Source organism: Lutzomyia longipalpis, chromosome 4, assembly GCF_024334085.1.
Source record: "Lutzomyia longipalpis isolate SR_M1_2022 chromosome 4, ASM2433408v1".
Classification (NCBI taxonomy): domain Eukaryota; kingdom Metazoa; phylum Arthropoda; class Insecta; order Diptera; family Psychodidae; genus Lutzomyia; species Lutzomyia longipalpis.
Window position 1 is genome coordinate 24,265,124 of NC_074710.1, and position 18,008 is coordinate 24,283,131.

The following is an 18,008-nucleotide window of genomic DNA, read 5'->3' on the forward strand; positions in this document are numbered from 1 at the left end:
TAGAACTCATATTGACGCAGAGTACTAGGCTTGGAACCTTCGCAAAATTTTTGTATAATTTCTAGGTGAGGTATAAAAAAAATGCACCTTTCAATAATAATTTTTTCATGTCCTTTAAACGATCCTAGAACCCAGTTCTAAAAATAATTTACTAAAATAAATGTAAAAAGTTATTTATTATCTTCAATTTGACTAATCTTACTTACACTTTTACCAAAATTACCGACCGTTTTGTCAAAACTACCTACAAAAAGAATTATTCCAATGCATTTTTGTATAATTTTTTGAAGAATTTAGAAGTGTGAAAGTGACCAGTCTCATATTTTCATCGTCTTTGCGCACTAAAATTGATGAAAAATACCCAAAAATCATCTACAGCCTAATCAAATCCTTGAAGTCTGACCTTAAAAAACTTTGGCCCAACTTAAAAAAGTTAGGCCTAACTCTAAAAAATTTTGCTTGATTTCAATCCTAAACTAAGGAACTTAAGTGAGCTTATAGAATATTTAAGTCTGACTTAATAATCTTAAACATGGCTTACAAATGAATTTTCCTTTCTGCTCTTAATTAACCAATAACCATGCAACCAGAATGTACTTGTGAGGCCGAGTGTCAGAGGTTACTGAGGGAGTTACCCACAACCCTATTTTGGCATTCATCGGGTTAGGGTATCACACATTAAACTGTGAACATTTCTTCATGTCAATAGCAAACAGATCGAACTAACATCATTAAATTTTATGTTAAAATTTTATTCTCTTTTTAAGAATCACAGCTGAAATAGCTTAATCTTCTCTTAAAAATTCAATTTAATTTTTATTAGTGCACAAATAAAATTAAATGCCACTCTAAATTCATTGAATTTTGTGTGAGCTTTCACAATCGTGTTCGTGTAAACTTTACATTTGCATTTTATATGCCTAAATACACCTCACGTAAATTTTCCGGGGGATATCGCTGTGCGAACATTGTATGTACAAGAAAATCTAATAATAGTTTGAGGCCATTTTATCTTTATTAAAATAACGATGCCTTTTATATCAAGCATATGAACACGCTCTCTGTGTACCAAATTTGGGTTAATTAGCAAAATTCTGTGGACTCTTGCACATTTTTCCCCCTTTTCCATAAATTGAATTTTCGTGTAAACTAATCTTGGAAAATTCCTGCATAATTTGGGAAATTTTTGGAGATAAAATTTCCCAGGAAAGTAGTTATTACGGAATGGAACAATCCCAGCCTTAATATAAATAGTGAATTATGTATATCATGAGTGTAGCCAGAAATCTATTCAAGGGGGTTGTTTTTAGAAATTTTTAAAGGAATTTTTTAAGGAATAATTTTTTTAAGGACATTAAAAATGGATTTAAAAAAGGACTTAGAAGTCTGAGTTTTTGGAGACTGATTATTGCTAAACTAACGATTGTTTTCGTATAAGCAGCTTTTGAGAATTTATATGTACAATCCTAACGTTAGACGTTCTTTTTTTCACGACGTTTCACTTTTCTAACATTTGGGGTTTACTTTAACGTTTGACATTTCCAACATTTGACATTTGTTTGACTGTTTTTTTTCCTAAAATATTCAAAGTTTATGCAAACGCTCAATGTTTTTTTCTAACGTTAAAAGTTTCTTGCCTAAAGTTTAACGATATTTTTTTTTCAACTTTTAACATTTCTTTTCCAAGTCTAATTTTACAAAGATTAACATTTCATAACATTTGAAATTTTTAACATTTGAAAATCAATTTTTATTTTTTTTTTAAATTAATTTTTTATCTAGGAAACAAACTCTTGACACCGAAAAGAAAAATTCGGAAAATCGTCAACTTTAAGGGTGCTTAGACAGACACCCAAACCTCCCTGCAACTGAATTATATTGAATTCCCATCCTCGTACCTAAAATACCTTTCCTGTGAAAATATTTATCCATTTATCTCCCAAATAGCTTCTCCAAAATTTCTCTTCCTCTCACCTCTGTCCTTTCCCACATACAGTTTCCCAAATAATTCATCATTGAATACCATATGAAAGGTATTTCGGGATGCATCAATTGCAATTCCAATTATATTTTGCAAACTAAAATATCCAAAGGGGAATTAAGCATGGAAAAACTGATAAAAAAAATTCTCTCATGAATATTTCAATTTTTATTCCGCGTAGCTTTTTCTCGCAAAATTAACTCATTTCCTCCCTTTCTTTCTTCTTCTTTACTAAAGCGATTAATTCGAATTATTTTTCAAGCATTTGTGATATTATGGTTAAATTTTCTAACCCTAATTTTCTATGTGTGAAAAAAAGTGGTGGTGCTGATTAAGGGGGGACATTCACGAGCTGCCGGAAGGAGTAATGTTTCCTGTGGTTGTTATATACATACATAGGTTGGTTAACTATGTATGTAAAAAAAAGAGTATAGTCCACCATAAATTTTCCGTGTGGAGAGAAAATGTTAATGAAAGGGAGAGTATGTGCTAAAATTTGATGAGAGAGACGCCTGAATAAACAGAAAATTTGATATGAGGAAGTTTGTGTGAATTTTATGGTTTAATGGAGATTTTTGTAGAGAAAGGAAAGTACTCTGCGTTGATACCACCTGCTTTCTCAAGTAATGCCAAATGAAACCATGACCTTTTGCCATTAATTAGTAACATCCAAAAATACTATAAATAAGTCAAACGAAATGATTTTACATCAGAAACTGAATTGAATTGAAATGATTGTGATTTACAAAGAAATATGTCAACATTCATGAGCTAAATTTATGCAAAATCGTTTATTTCTTTAGCAAAAATCGTCTCTTTTTGAAATTGAAATTCTTCTTTCCTAAACAAATGTTAGCTGTTGGCGTTCTTTCTTTCATTTATAAATTTAATATAATAAGATTTTGCTTATATGCCTCAGATGTTTACCGCATTTTTAAATTCAACTTAATTCTTTGCATTTAACTTTCACATTAAAGTCCCTCTGTGCGGCCTCCATTTCTGTTTAAACCAAAAGCTGATACGGAGGGTTGGATTTCACTTTACACAAAAGCCACACACACACACACACTGGAATATTTTATGGATAAAAATAAAAGATTGTTGGGATGGGAGAGAAAGAGATTTGTGGATTACCATTCCTCATCTGCGTTTAATTATGTGGGAGGATGTTGTATAAACAATAAAAAAAATCTCTCTCTCCACAGATTGTTTAACATGTTGCTTCCCAAAACTCTTTTCCCCACTTCCCACCCGGAAGAGATGCCTAATTTGGCACGAAACAGCAATTAAGGTGTCATCATTCCTAAATGTTTTGGGTTTCCCCCTTCATTGCATATAATCTGCATTCAGAGTCCCTTTGAGGGGAAAAAAACAAGAATAAATATTTTTCATCATGATGAAAATCTTTTTTTCCCTTGACACAACATTTATTCAGTGTAGTGTCTCCTGTGGGATTTTTCTTTACGTTATATGAAAAGCTTGAAATATTGCATGAAATCCCTCATGTCCATGCAATTTCTCTGTTGGAAAGAAAGAGAAAGGGAATGAAAATGCCACACAAATTTCTTCCTTAATATAGTACGTAGAAAAGTAAGTCAATTGTTGGGTGTAAATGAAAAGAAAAAGAAATCTATTTTTGGTCTCATGATTTATATTCAACACTTGTTAAATTGTCTTCCTTTCAAGAAATACTTTTCTTTGTTTTTTTTTTTTGTTGTTTTGGAAATCAAAGAAAAGTCCATTAGTTTTATATTTAATGTAGAAAAAAGCAGTAGAAAATCAACGCAGAGTACTTGAGCTAACCAAACTTTTAGGAGCTGTGAGTTTTTCTTTACAAAGTAGTGTAAGGAATTTCCATGAAGCTTATTAATTTTGAAAGGAGTTTATTCACTGATATATGGAAAAATTCCTCTTTCAAGTAACAACAGTAACAATTAATAGTTAATGTTGCACAGGATCATGAACAGATAAAAAAAAATCGCCAAAGAATCTTTCCATTTTCCATTTTGATCATCTGGAAAAGCTGATAAAGAATTCTCAAAAGATGCAAAAAAAATATCGTGAAACAAAGAGGATGTTTCGAAACATTTAAATCATATTGTTACTCTAATAAAGAATTTTTTTTCATATACACTACTCGCGAAAAGTTTCCGGGCAAGGCTAAAATGGGATATTTTTGAAGGCAAAATTCAAATGGCTATATCTTCGGCTGTGGTTAACCGATTTTAAAAAATTTACCAGTTTTGGAAAGGTGAGAAATGTACCTTTCCAAAACTGGTAAATTTTTTAAAATCGGTTAACCACAGCCGAAGATATAGCCATTTGAATTTTGCCTTCAAAAATATCCCATTTTAGCCTTGCCCGGAAACTTTTCGCGGGTAGTGTATGTATTTCCTACCAAACCCCTTTTATAGCCTATTCTTATGATACTAAAACAGGAAAAGGCTAAATTTTCATCTTAAAAAAGAAAATTTGTTAAAACTCTTTCGCGTTTTTAGGCTCATCCAAACGTGAAACATTTTATTTTTCCAAATTTTTATAAATTTAATAGTTATTCAAAGTTAGAAATGCATCAAATGCACACAAAAGAGGCCAAAGAAGACGTTCTGACTGTGAAAAGTCCTCTGAAAACATCTTCTGAATTAATATCAATATTAATTAAGACCGCTGTTTCAATGTTTCACGTGGACGCGAAAGGATTAACCCTTTCGTGTCAAACGTGAAACATAAAAACATTGAAACATGCGCTCTTTTATTACGATATTTATTCTATGAATGCTCTCAGAGAATTTTTCTCAGTCAGAACGTCTTCTATGGCCTCTTTTGCGTGAATTTGATGCTTTTCTAACTTTAAGAAACAATTAAATTCATAAATAATTGAAAAAAAAATGTTTCATGTTTGAGTCAGCGTATGACCCAAAAAATGCGAAAGGGTTAACAAGACGCTTTATAATTGATTTTTTTATTGTAAATTTTACCATGAAAATACTTTCTTTAGCCTTCTTTTAAAAAAATTCTTAACCTGCTGAAGTTTTAGAAGCTGTATAGAACACCCAAACACCCTCTCTGACTACGCCCCTGTCTTTTACGACCTTAGTATAAAACAGAGACTTAAAAGGAACAGAGAAAAAGTGTCACTTGTATATACCCTTTAACTTTTCCACCATATAATTTTTGCTTTCGTTGGGGAATTTTCCCACCAAGAATCCCCGAGATTTATATGTTTAAAAAAAAGGATTCTCCCACAAATGGGGAACTTTGTGAAGAATTTTTGTAACTTTTTTATTGTTTGATGCGCAATACAAACGGAAGTTTAGTTTATTTTTTTCTCGTTCCTTTCTCAACACAGGACTTCCTTTTTTGTGCGAATTTAAGCAATTTTCCATCTCACTGTTTCATAACACATAAAAATTTAAATATTTCGCTCGTATTTTTATGTGAAGAGAAGAAGGAAAAAAAAGATTTTCTCCGGTTTTTCTTGCCCTTTGAATTCATGTGAAAATACCACAGATTTATTTTGTGGGTGAAGCAACAATACGGATCTGTTTGGGACACAAGGATGAAATTATAAATCTCATCAATTCCCTTTCTCTATTACATATTTTCTCTCACTTTACAATTTTCACATCACACTTTTTTATGACATTTTCATCACTTTTTTTGCTCAATTGTCGATTTCTTCGAACGAAATTCAATTAAACAAGCGAGATGCGCATCAATATCTCCATCACAGCATCTCTAATTATTTTTGCTGACATACACATTGTCAATGGCACAAAATACGGTCAATTGGATTTCTCCCTCTCATGCCCACACCATTCACCCCCTCATCAACCCTCGCGTTCCATCCGTTAATAGCTTGTCACTCTGCTGGTGCGATACCTGATGGAATATTAAAGTTTCACCTCCGGCCTCTTATTATTCACAAATGTTGAACAAAAGCTCATTCTTGTCACTCATAGGGCTTTTTTTTTGTACCTCTCTTCATAGCCACCACCTGGATGGAAGATTCTACTTGTGAAGTGTCTCACACCACCATATCATTAGCTTACAAAAGACCTGGGAAATATTTTGCTGTGTGTGCGGGGAGACTTTCGCGGTGAGTCTTGTTATGATGGGATATTTGCTCCCACATAGAACGTTGGACAACAGAGCGCCGTACAAAAGGACACTCTTCTGTACACTCAAACTATCTCATCGTCATTAAACCCAAAGCAGTGTTTGTTGCTCCTTTTTGTCCAGCAATACCCGCATATTCTATGACATTTCACCCGTTTTCATCAAAATACTTTACAAAAGCAAAATGCGGAAAATATTTAGCAAAATATCACAATTCCTCTACAATTTATCTACGCATCTACTTGCAAATTACATAGAGTAGTCTTCATGAAATCCCACATAAAAGACAGTTTGAATTTTCTACAGTCCTCTAATAGGCCTCAAACTTGGTTTAAGCACAAATTAGCATTGCAAACTTATGCGTAAAATTCAAGATTTTTCCGGGCGACCAATCTTCGGTACATTTAACACTAAATACGTAAAGATTTCCGGTCAACGGCATCTGATTACGTACTCTTAACCGCAGTCCCCTTTTTTCCATTCACCCTTTGATTTTTATTAATCTTAGAAGAAAGTTTCTCAATTTACTCAAAAGGAAGGTAAAGAAAAAAATCTCCTGTGTGGAGGAGGGAATAAAAAAAAATTAAACAGAGATCTTCTTGAGTTCCACGCAAAAGGACTTCCGCATAAATAAATGGTAATTTGCATTAGTGTAGAGGGGGGGAGGTGTAGTAACTCCACCTGAATTAATATCTCATGAATACCAAAGGAGCGGAAGTGATTTATTTTGTTGCTGTTCACTGAATTTTCATATATGCAAAAGGAGACACACACACACACACGCATACCTAGGTAGGGACATTGACACAGCCCAATAAAACACGTGAAAATCTCTCGGAAAATTGTTAGATATATTTGTCAATGTTAAAGCATGTGGAAGAGGAAAATTTGGGACTATACATAATCTTTTTTACAACTTTCTGGAACTTTGAAGTAATTTATCGTGGGAATTTTCGCGACTGACATGTAGAATTCAATCAATCTTTAATCCATAATTATATCGCAGAGGAAACTATAAATAGTTACGATTATAAATTCTACTAGATCATAAGGAATGGGAATATTATGCTTAGGAGAGAGCGGGGCAAGAAAAATCACTTAAGAGTTTGAAAAAAAGCTCAATATATCACATTTCCCAAACAAATAAAGCGAAATGTTATAGGTCATTTCTTTAGAACATTGTTTGCCTTACAACTAGGGTTACCACCCTTGTTCTGACCCGGAGATTTTACCTAACCCCCCCCCCACCCTAAATTTTTAAATGTCCGTAGTACTAAAAATGAAGTCGATCTTTTATTTAGATTATTTTTATTTTAAAAAATTTAAATCAGTTTCTGTTTATAAGTTTCGCTTTTTTCGCGTACGGTTTTTTAGCATAAAATAAGTTGTGAAACACCTCAAAAAATGTAGGTCAGGCCTATTCTTTTTAAGCCGAACCTTAGTTCCTTTAGGTCAGAATTTTAAGACGAATTCGGCCTGATCTTAAAAAAAACTTAAGTCTAGTCTATAACAAAGGTTTAGCTTAAAAATCTTAGGACTGACTTTAAAAGCTTAAACTTAGTTTGAAGATAACTGTAGTCTAGCTTAAAGAAGATAATTTTGGTTTAGAAAAACTGAGATCTGATTAAGACGATTTTCCTTTAGCTAAAAAAAATCGAAATTCCTAAATTACATAGTCTTTTTTCAATTACCGATTTTTTAGTTTTTGAATACTGCCGAAAATTAAAGCAAAAAAAAATTAAAACCGTGCGACCCGGAGATCATACCCCGAAACCCGAAGTCTTCGGGTGAAACCCCTAGAGGTGGTAACCCTACCTACAACTCTTTCTCATAGATCATTTAGTTCTATCTAGCTAAGAAATATGATATTTTGGACTTTTTCCAAATCCTTAAGTGACTTTTTTTTGCCCCGCTCTCCCCAAAGCTTTCAAGATTTTTGGGATTAGGTCCTTGTCATCCCAATAAACTCTTTAAAATGTTATTTTTTCTTAATCTTAAAAGAAAACCATAAACGTAAATCAACAAAGGTTTTCTAGTCTTTAGCAATTTCCCACGTTAAATCTCCCCATCTCTTTCATTCATAAAGTTTACCAACCAAACACCCTCTTACTGCACCCTCCCCCACCCATTTTACAAGCCTCAATTGAGGCCGACACAATCTGCTTAGTATTCGCGTAGCATCTTGCAATTCAAACGAACGCGTTGGAGCGACATTCTTGCCAAATGAATGGCGCTCCTTCATGAATTCATTTGAATTTCCCAGATGAGTATGTAGAAATTTAAAAATTCATATAGGTACTTATATTAAAAAAAAATTCCCCACATCCCAGACAAAATAAAGGGAAAAAAGGAAAAAAAATCCTCAACACTGGCATTCAACGTTTTGTTTATGTTAAAAATTGTAGTTAAAATTAAATAAAATTTTTTCAAAAATTGTTTATTTTTTAGAGGATTTCCATCACTTACCGGCAAGTGTGTCTCGAGCCATGTATTTATGATACCAGCTGTAAGTGGATCTGGAGCTGGGGTCCCATTTCCCAGCTGCTGAATGCATATTGATAGTGTTTGGGCAGCATTCAGGACATTGGAGCTCGTTACACCATCGGGTGGGCATCGACTGTTGTTAACGCCTTTTGATGAAATGAAAAAAAAAAGAATTTTTCAAGATTTTTTTTTCCATTGAGTATAAAAAGGATTTAATACCGGAAGTGAATTGCAGAGAATTGAGAAAATCATAAATCAAAATCAAATTGACTCTTCAACTTTCCATTTGAGCTTATCAAAGTTCAAGAGAAACTAATGGTAAAAAAAACAAATTCAAAGCGCATTTGCATGAGAAAATAGTATTTTCACAAATAAATTGTATTTATTTTTCTTTTATTCCCCCCCAAGTTCCTTTATGCGATGCATTGTGTACATAAAATGCAGTGTTGTGCATACATTCGTTGCAGTACATTACAGAAAGGATAAATAAAAAAAATAATAATCACTTTTAATGTCATTTTATCGATAAAATGAATTAAAAGCTTCCCGGAAAATTCCGCACTAACATTACCTCCATGCATGTAATTAAGTAAATCTCATCAGTGGCATCAAAAGAATTTATGCTACTGATTCAATCACGCACCGTAATACATAAACAAAATCCTCGAGAGCACGTAAATTAGCTTACAGGGAAATTTAGGGCGAAATTTCAGGATTAATAGATAGAATTTAATGTTTATATTGACAATTAGTTGGAATTTATGCTTAACTACACACTACGGTGTTTTCGCTTTACGAATTATATGGCTTTCCCTTAAAAAACTGTAATAAAATCCCATAGAAAATCGTCGTACCAACATTATTATCGCAGGAAATTAAATTTTCTATTTGACATCAACACGCGATTTTAATAGGAGCAGTGAGCACTCTTTTCATCAATTCAATCGTGGCATTAATTCGATGAGCTTTTATTGAGCTAGTGGTAGCGAGCTAACTTTTATTGAGTTATGCTTAAAGTCCAATTTAAGTTTCTTAAGATAGATTTAATTTCTTAGTCCAGACTTCGGTTTCCCTAAACCAGGCATTTTTTAGCCTTAACTAATATTTTTTTAAATCACATATGCCTAAGTTTTATGAAATAGATATAGATATTTGTTTTTCTTTAAGTTAGGTTTTTTTGTATTTTGGGCTTAAAGTATCCAAAACATAGCCTTAGGATTTTAGGCTTGGACTAAGTCTTGTAGCTAGGCTTAAATTTTTACGTTCACACTGAAATATTTAAGGTCCAAGTTTTATTTCCAACTAGGCCTATTAACTCTTATTTTATGCTTAAATTTTCCTGCACCACACATTAGGTTTTGAAGCTGGGCCTAAGCTTCTTAAGCTAGGCTTAAACTTTTTAGACCGAACCAAAATTTTTCAAGGGTAATTTAAAAGCTAGGCCTAAGTTTTTACGTAGGGTTAAGTTTTCTTAAGCCAAGCTTTAGTTTTTTGGGCTAGGTAAAATATTTTTAAGATCGAACTAAGTTTCGAGTGGTCTACGTTTTATTTCTTGTAGGTTTATATTTTTTAAGATCCATCTTTAAAGGTTTTGAGATGATTAGACTGAATCAGCGCTTAATTCAGTTGTAGATGATATTTTGGCATATATTTTGATCACCTATGGGTATCAAAATTTAGAAGAAAAAAAACTAATATCTGGCTTAAGAAACAAACTAAACCGAACTTATTTATTGGTGAGGATAATTTTCATTGAAAACCTTTTGTGTCATAAAACAACTCACAGGATGATGTTGATCCCTTCAGCTCATCAGCTGTTGTGGCTGAGGGCAAGCTACCGTTCTCATGGGGACTGGGATTGTTGCATGCCCGGAACCACCACCAGCGCGTCATGAGAAGAACAGCAACAACGCCCAGTGATCCAACTGGTCCCAATAGTGTACGCAGTAAGTCAACTTTGGTTGGTTTTCGTGGCAAAAATGCCAGAATACGCTCATAGAATATCCTGGGGCTGCTAACACACTCCTGTATACCACTCACTTTTCGTTGATTTGCTGAAGGATATTATTTCAGACTTTTTTTTCGAAAGGTATTCGTGTAAATTCATTAAACTCTGAGGACTGTGAGCCACCACAGAGCACTTTTCACGAAAAAAAAGACACACACGACACGATGATTGTGAGCAAGCACAATAAGGTTTTATTAGGACTTTTGCAACAATATTCCTTTTTTTTTGTTCGCTTAGTTGTCTTAAAAAATGAATTCTCGACTTTAAAACATTCTTAAGAAAACTTAAGTCTTTCTTGAAAAATCTTAAGTCTGTCTGACTAGTGAATTTCACTCAACTATCAAAACCTTACGCAAGAACATTTTGAGTTAAAAAAAAATAAATTTCAAAGTTTTTTGAATGAATCGATCCTCAGAACTAATTACTGTGAGAAAAAGTCAAAAATGTAATTATAAAATTAAATGATGAAAACCTAATGAATAAATGTTTCGCAATATATTGAATGGCCTCATTTTGAGAATGTGGAAATTGCTCATAAAGGAGCGCAATATCGGAAAAATCGATTACTTCTTATTGTTTCACTCTGAGTCTGCACTTGTATATAACATAAGGATGACTTTTGCATTTCACACGCCTTCCGCAGCATCCCGCTTACATGTTATTTTATAGACTGTTATACTATGTTCCTTTGTGGTTAACATGTTGCTAGTGAGAGATTAAACAAGAGGGAGAAAACATAAGAAGAAATTGATATTTGTATCAATTGATTGTGACTTGCTTTTTCTCCTAACTAAACTACATTTCCCCCTTTGGAATTCACTCAACTACATAAATATTTCAACAAAAGTAAGTAAATAAATCCACATAATTTTGCAATAAATAAATCAAATTCCCAGAGCCACAGATCATTGCAAAAGAAAATGAAAATAATAACCACACAGCATTTGCATTTTGAAACATTTAATGTTCATCAACCATGTAACAACTCCAAGCCCAACAAATCCTTCCTGTGACAACCCTGGAGAGTTAGCAATACCCGAGAGGGATGAAATGCACATGAAAACCGAAAAAACGGCGACATTTAAATCGATGAGCGCATGCATCCTGACGAAAGGAGGTATCATCATCGCACTGATAAGGCCAACGAACGGATGTGTAAGCAAAAGTGGTGCATAAACTGTGGGGACGACGATAATTTAGAGAAGTAGTAGTTAGGTACATATAGTACAGTGATTTCCATATAGACTCCCTCATTTACCACCGTATTGCACAAAGCAAAGTTGCAGGAATACACGACAGTATGTAGAAATGGAAGGAATTCTATTTAGAAGTCATTTCACCTTTGACATGATACTTGAATTAATTCCGCATAGGGATTAAAATGGAAATTAAGGGTTTCTGGTAGACATCATTAAATGCACAGATCTTTTATCAAGAATTAAAGAACTGCAAAAGTTTAAAAAAAATTAAAAATTTGGACAAATATGAAACATTCGCCCTAAAGTTTCATCGGTGATTTTTGAAGTTATTTTTAACACAATAATGACGTTTCTCTTTGCATTTTTTGAGTAAACGTTTGCTGGATTTTGCCAGCTTGAAAATGGTAAATCTGTTTGGCGTTTTCCAAATCTTTATTTTCAATTTTTTACCATATCACGCGTGTTCCGATTGCAGGGGCTGTATTCTCTAATAGTGAAAAACTTTCATGATAAACTCCCGAAGGCTTTCTGCAGGGAAAAAATGATGAAAACTTCACGTAAGAATGATCCTCTAAGAAAAATAATGCATCCGTGATAAACTCTCGTAAGATTTTCCCGGTTTTCACGTTTCTTTTAAAGCGCTAGAGCCTTCAGGAGTTTATCACGGGAGTTTTTCACTCTTAGAGAATTCATACCCAGGTTTCATAGAAAGAAACATTAAACGTTAAGGAGCGACAAACGATAAAAAACGTAAAACTTAAGAAATCTATCAAATATTCTGTTAAAAAAAGAAAACGTAAAACGTTAGGAAAAAAAGTGTTAAAATCATTTAAAAAAAACTTCAAATTCAGAAGAAATGCCAAGCTTTACAATAAAATCATTTGGCATTAGGCGAAGAAACGTCAAATGTTAAGAAAGAAACGTCCAGTCATAGAAAATATTGTCAAAAACTCCTAATAGAAAATTAGATAACCTCCTTTATTAAATCTGTCGGTACAAATTTACTTTTTCAACAAAGTCATTCACTTTCCTTGTAAATTACAAACAAAATAGAAAATAGAAAGAAATGTGAAATAGACGAGGAATGAAGACATAAAATCATGGATTAAATTACAGAGAGTGTCAAAGATATAAAATTACATAAATTCTCATTTGTGAGTCATTGAAATTTTGCAAGGTCGATGGAAGGAGTAGCAAAAGAGACATCAAAACCTGTGATTCTCAAATTAACTTCAATTCCCTCTGTGTGCGATAAGATAAGTATGTCGGGCAGCAAACGCTCCACACACAAACAAGGTCCATTATAAAATGTTAATAAATTCTTGAACGAATGGAAAATTCTTCAACTTGATGTTATTCTTGTGCGAGGAATATATTTGTAAAATAGAATCTAATGTAAATATTTGAATAAAATAGTAAAGAAAATCCCATTTTTCGGTAGAAGACATGGCCCACCGTACAACCACCTGTTGGATCGTCCCTAAATCTTAACAGTGCGTTGAACATTTTGATCGTTTGAGAAGATGTTCAACAAATAAACCCTATAGGAAAATAATTTACTTACGCTCTATATAACTTCTTTGAATACAAATATATGTAGTCATACTCTATTACAATTTCCTCCAAGAATAATGGGGAGATTGTGTGGAATATTTTTCAGTATAAATCTCCCTTGTTTACTCTGATATTGAAAGATTCCAAGTATATGCGGGGTTTGAGTGCAACCTCCTCCCCTTAAGCCGAGTGACATGAAGTCTCCCCATGTCCAATGATACTTCTATATACAATGCTTTTCCGGCATGCGCTTGTTGTCTTCGCAGCATTATTTTCACCCTCACAGCATTGACCTGCTTCGGCTCTATATATAATACATTATTACATACAATCAATGCAACAAAAACAGAGTGAGAGAGGGTGGATTTGATACCTCTTCTTGTATTAGAATTGAACTCCCCATTTAGGTCTCTCTGGATATTAAAGTAGGATTCTAGGAGACTTTATTGAAGGGCTTCCTTCATAATGATTAAACAGACAACAAAAAAACATCTGGAAACGTCTTAGAAATTTTGCTCCGTAAAGCTCTAATAAAATTCATCGAAATTCCCATTATTTAGGCCAAGAAGACATAAAAAACAATCTCATAATGTCAGAATGTTGTCCCTCCTTTCATTGCAAAACAATCACAAAAAAAGGACTCTTGAGTTCACCATTCTGAATTCTACAGGTATGTAGCATTCAGTATCAGTTCAAATTTTATACATAGCATACAATTGTGAAGAAGAAAGTGGAATTTTATGGAAATTCATCTCTTTTATTGCTTCGGTAAGCAAGTGGAATCGAAATATATGAGACCTCACCTACCTACTTCCTTTCGGTTGAATGGGTTAAATAGTAACCAAGAAGGAAGGTGCTTTGATTTATTTTTATTTTTAGTTTAACATCCTGACTATATTTTGCAATAAATAAGGAAAAAAATATCAAAAAGATCCTTCTATTTAATCCTCATTTTTTCAATATTTTATTGATTCTTTTTTTGTAATATACTCTTTAAGTTTAATTAACCCTTTCTCTGAACCAATCGATAAACATTAAATTTTCTTGAATTTAGTTAAAATCAATTCGAGGGTTGGAAAATATACTATACTAACTCATTTTTGTTGATTTTCGGGAGAGCGATTTGAAGTTTGAGATTTACATTGCTTCTTATGTAAATTTTTTTACAGTTTTCGCTGTAACTTTGTAGGGAACAAATATTCGAATTTGTCCTTTTGAGGGAAGATGAGGGACATCAAAAACAATCGAAAAATGCGTTAAAAATATACTATACTAACTCGACTTAGTATAGTGTATTTTCCAACCCTCGAATTGGTTTTCCACAGAAGTATGCGTTATATTTACTTAAAAGAGACCAAACGAGGCGATTTGACGGAGATATCTCCTCTAAGACCATTAATTAAATTTAATATCGTGATTGAAAGACCACATGTTTGTTTCATGTAGACGTGAAAGGGTTAAATACAATATCGAGTTTCAATTTTAAACTTCCCCCACACCTAGTTCATTAGTAAATCTACTATGTAACCCCTATCACTCACATTATAGTACCACGCTAAAAAAAAGATCTTGTCAAAACTCAGCGATGAAACATGAAGCAGGAATGTTTCATGCATTTTTGGAGATAAAAAACAGCACTGCCTGTGACGTCATTAACTGCATTTTAGGGCAAATTTTAACTGACTTTTATTCTTAAGTAGAAAAAAATTCTCAGAGACCAAAATGGGATAGAAAGGAGATCTATCGGAAATCATAAGGGATAGTCAAGTAATTCTGAAAGCTCTACAGCACCAAAATAGCCAAAATTTAGGAAATTCAACTAAATTTTTTGATCACAAAAATATATTTTTGAAATTAAAGAAATACTGAATTAGGTAAATTTTAATTTTTTGTCTTAAAATAAACTCGAAAATCGTATTTGAAAGTCCTAAAGTATCCAAAATTATTTAACCATCCCTAATTTTATTACAAATTTCTACTGTTTGTCAGAACCAGTGCAGTGATCCTTGGATTCAAGCTTGAGTGATTTATCCATTGAGCCTTAGACATTCGAGATCTAGATAGCAGAGTATTTCTAGTCTTAACCTTCGGGTTTGACTTATTGAGTAAGTGGATTCGATTCTATCCGATATCTACTTATGCACCCCCCTGATTAGAAACTTTCTGTTGTAGCATCATCTCCTGTCGTTAATTATTTTATTAAAAAGATGACAATTCGGGAGCATATTGTTCTTTCCTCAGGTCTCAATTAAACCAAAAATTCTAATACGAATAAATCTTAATCCAAAACTCATTCATATATCTTTTGGAAACATTCAACTATTTATTCCTCAAATTCCAAGCTTTATCAATGAAAGATCATAAATCATATAAAAGATAATTCAATTCCAAAACATTTTCCAATAAGGTTCTCATGTGAATCCGAGTGGTTTTTACTTCCACGAAATAAAATCATAAAAATTCCTTCAAAATCTTTTTCGTGAGCTCAAAATCAACCCCCTTTGAGACTCAGTCAGTCAGCAATGTGGCAGTAATAATAAAGTGTGAATGTACGATGTAATTTGATATGCTTTTGCGTATGGATGGAGCCTTTCCATTGGGGGATGAATATCAAATTCGATACGATTAAAGGAATATTATTGGTGCACATATAAGAGCAAAAATGCCTTTTTTACTCCTCTGCCGAACCAAGATTGTGCCGTACAAGAGGATTCTTCACTTTTCACTGAACATTAAAACCCTTCGTACACACGCACAATTTGAATTCACCGGGATGGGCACATTATATCGAAAGATAGCTTATTTACGGCATAATAACTACCGGAAAGAGCGCGTAGAGTTAATGCTGGTCCATTTTCACATTCCGGGGAAAATTCCGTGAAAATTAACCCTTCTAAATAAACTGGTCACGTCGTACTGAATGGGAAAACACCAAATATTCTCACTAACTCTTCGTTAACAAACCACAGCTAAAATCCACTCTCGGGGGTGGATTTCACCGTGGGATTTAGCACGCAACCACTACGGATGGGAACTCACAAGTGAATAACAACCCCCAAAGATTTTAGAAGGTTCAACAAGCTCTCGGCTCTCTCACAAGCACTTTCCACTCTCTCACGCTCTCTCATTTGTAGAGAAAAGTGGCGCAGAAAGGCGATAATATTGGACATGAGCTGGGGTACTGATAAGAGCACAATGATAAGAAGACTAATTGGATTGTTTGTTTAGAATAAATATATATGTATGTCTCTTAAGATCCTCCCCCCTGTATATTGGGAAATCACGGCAATTCTATGCGATTTTAAATAAAAGTAATACTATTATGCTTTGTCGATATTAAAACCAGTTAATGACGTCACAGTTTAAATTTTTAGGTAATCTTATGCCGGCTTTTTCCAGCTGTTTCAGGTAAAAAATGGTTAATGTTTGGAAAATTCTCTACTATTTTCTCATATAGAAATGAATAAACTCCTTAAGATTTTGAATTTAGCGCCTCTAACGGCTATTTTATGAAGTTTTAAAGCCCTGGACATTTATCTAAAACATACTTTATACGAAGTTTGAGTTCGATCTGAGTATGACTTTTCGACATGTAATAAATAATTTATTACGGAAGATTATCATGGAATTTTATCTAATCAGTAAAAATGTCTTTAGCTCAAGAAATCTCTGCAATTCTGGACGTTTTTTTTTAGATTTTTTTAATTAAAGAGAAAATAAAATATAAAGTAAAATTAATATTTCCTCCTCTTCCTTTTTAAGGGAATTCCCTGAATTAGAGTCCCAGATTTGACATTTAACTCCTCCGGGTGCATTTTATGAGTGATTATTTACCTCAAAACACTATTAAATGTAAACAAAAGACATGGGAGAAAGCTGAGAGGAAGCAAAAATGGAAGTGATATGAAAACATCTCTCAGACTCATCCGGATTAGCAAAGCAACAGAAGAAAAGATTTTCTTACCGGAAATGATTCCATCCATTTGCTGGAGAGCAGATGCCAGCTTCCCACCTCCTGAACTATCTTGATGTTGTTTTGAAGATGTATTCTCCGTGACCTTGCCCATTTTTCTTTCTTTCCTCTGAGAAGTATACTCTTAATCAGTCTTGTGCGCTTTCTTATCAAAAATACAATGATTTTCACACTAAAAACGTTCATGACAAATCAGTAGCCGCCATCGCGATGAATGAAAAATTAACACACCTGTGGAATGTCTCAATGAAAACACTTGATTTTCACAAAATCTACACATAAATTCAATGAGGAAACACACCGAAACTTCTCAAAAAGTCACATTCAAAATTTTCCTTAAGCAAAAAGCGGAAGAAAATCAGGAAAAGAGGAAAAAATGCAAAAAAAAACCCAAAACACGCGAACAAAACAAATCGTGAAAATGACAGGCGGGTATGAAACAGTTTCACGTGTGTTTCACATACCAAGTATGTTTCAAAATATAACGATATAACGATTTTCTTCTTCTTCTTTACCAAAAATGGCGCCAATTTCAAAAAGTAGTCAAAAAACAGTGAAATTTATATGGGGGCGCTATGAAGGGGGGCTTTGGGGGAAAAAAGAGAACGGCCACCGAAACCGCCTGTTATAAGGAGTTTCTGTGCCAAATTTCATCGCGATCGGTTAAACGGTGTAGATTTGTATAGCCGA

At 33.4% G+C, this 18,008-nt stretch overlaps 3 protein-coding genes across 10 annotated transcripts in view; 2 read left to right on the forward strand and 1 right to left on the reverse strand.

Annotated features, from left to right (window-relative positions):
* The window catches only part of LOC129795035 (probable asparagine--tRNA ligase, mitochondrial), a 1,173,171-nt gene extending 1,170,573 nt beyond the window's left edge, over positions 1–2,598 (forward strand). The window contains exon 3 of the mRNA XM_055836048.1: positions 2,563–2,598. The gene's annotated coding sequence lies outside the window, so the exon portion shown is untranslated. The remainder of the gene's footprint in view (positions 1–2,562) is intronic.
* LOC129795002 (sodium-dependent nutrient amino acid transporter 1-like) overlaps positions 1–2,598 on the forward strand; it is an 899,230-nt gene extending 896,632 nt beyond the window's left edge. Inside the window, exon 5 of the transcript XR_008751097.1 lies at positions 2,563–2,598. The gene's annotated coding sequence lies outside the window, so the exon portion shown is untranslated. The remainder of the gene's footprint in view (positions 1–2,562) is intronic.
* Positions 1–17,759, reverse strand: part of LOC129794978 (liprin-beta-1) — a 43,312-nt gene extending 25,553 nt beyond the window's left edge. For 2 of the 8 annotated variants that reach the window (XM_055835946.1, XM_055835944.1), the window contains exons 1-2: positions 17,310–17,759; positions 8,567–8,730 (exon numbers count right to left, since the gene is read on the reverse strand). In XM_055835946.1, the coding sequence (XP_055691921.1) occupies positions 8,567–8,730; positions 17,310–17,412 (267 nt within the window). In that variant the 5' untranslated portion in view covers positions 17,413–17,759. Of the gene's footprint in view, positions 1–8,566; positions 8,731–10,368; positions 10,725–16,020; positions 16,389–17,309 lie in introns of those variants that run through there. The other 6 variants (XM_055835940.1, XM_055835947.1, XM_055835941.1 and 3 more) reach the window with 6 other exon arrangements.
* Positions 17,760–18,008: the final 249 nt, after the last annotated feature.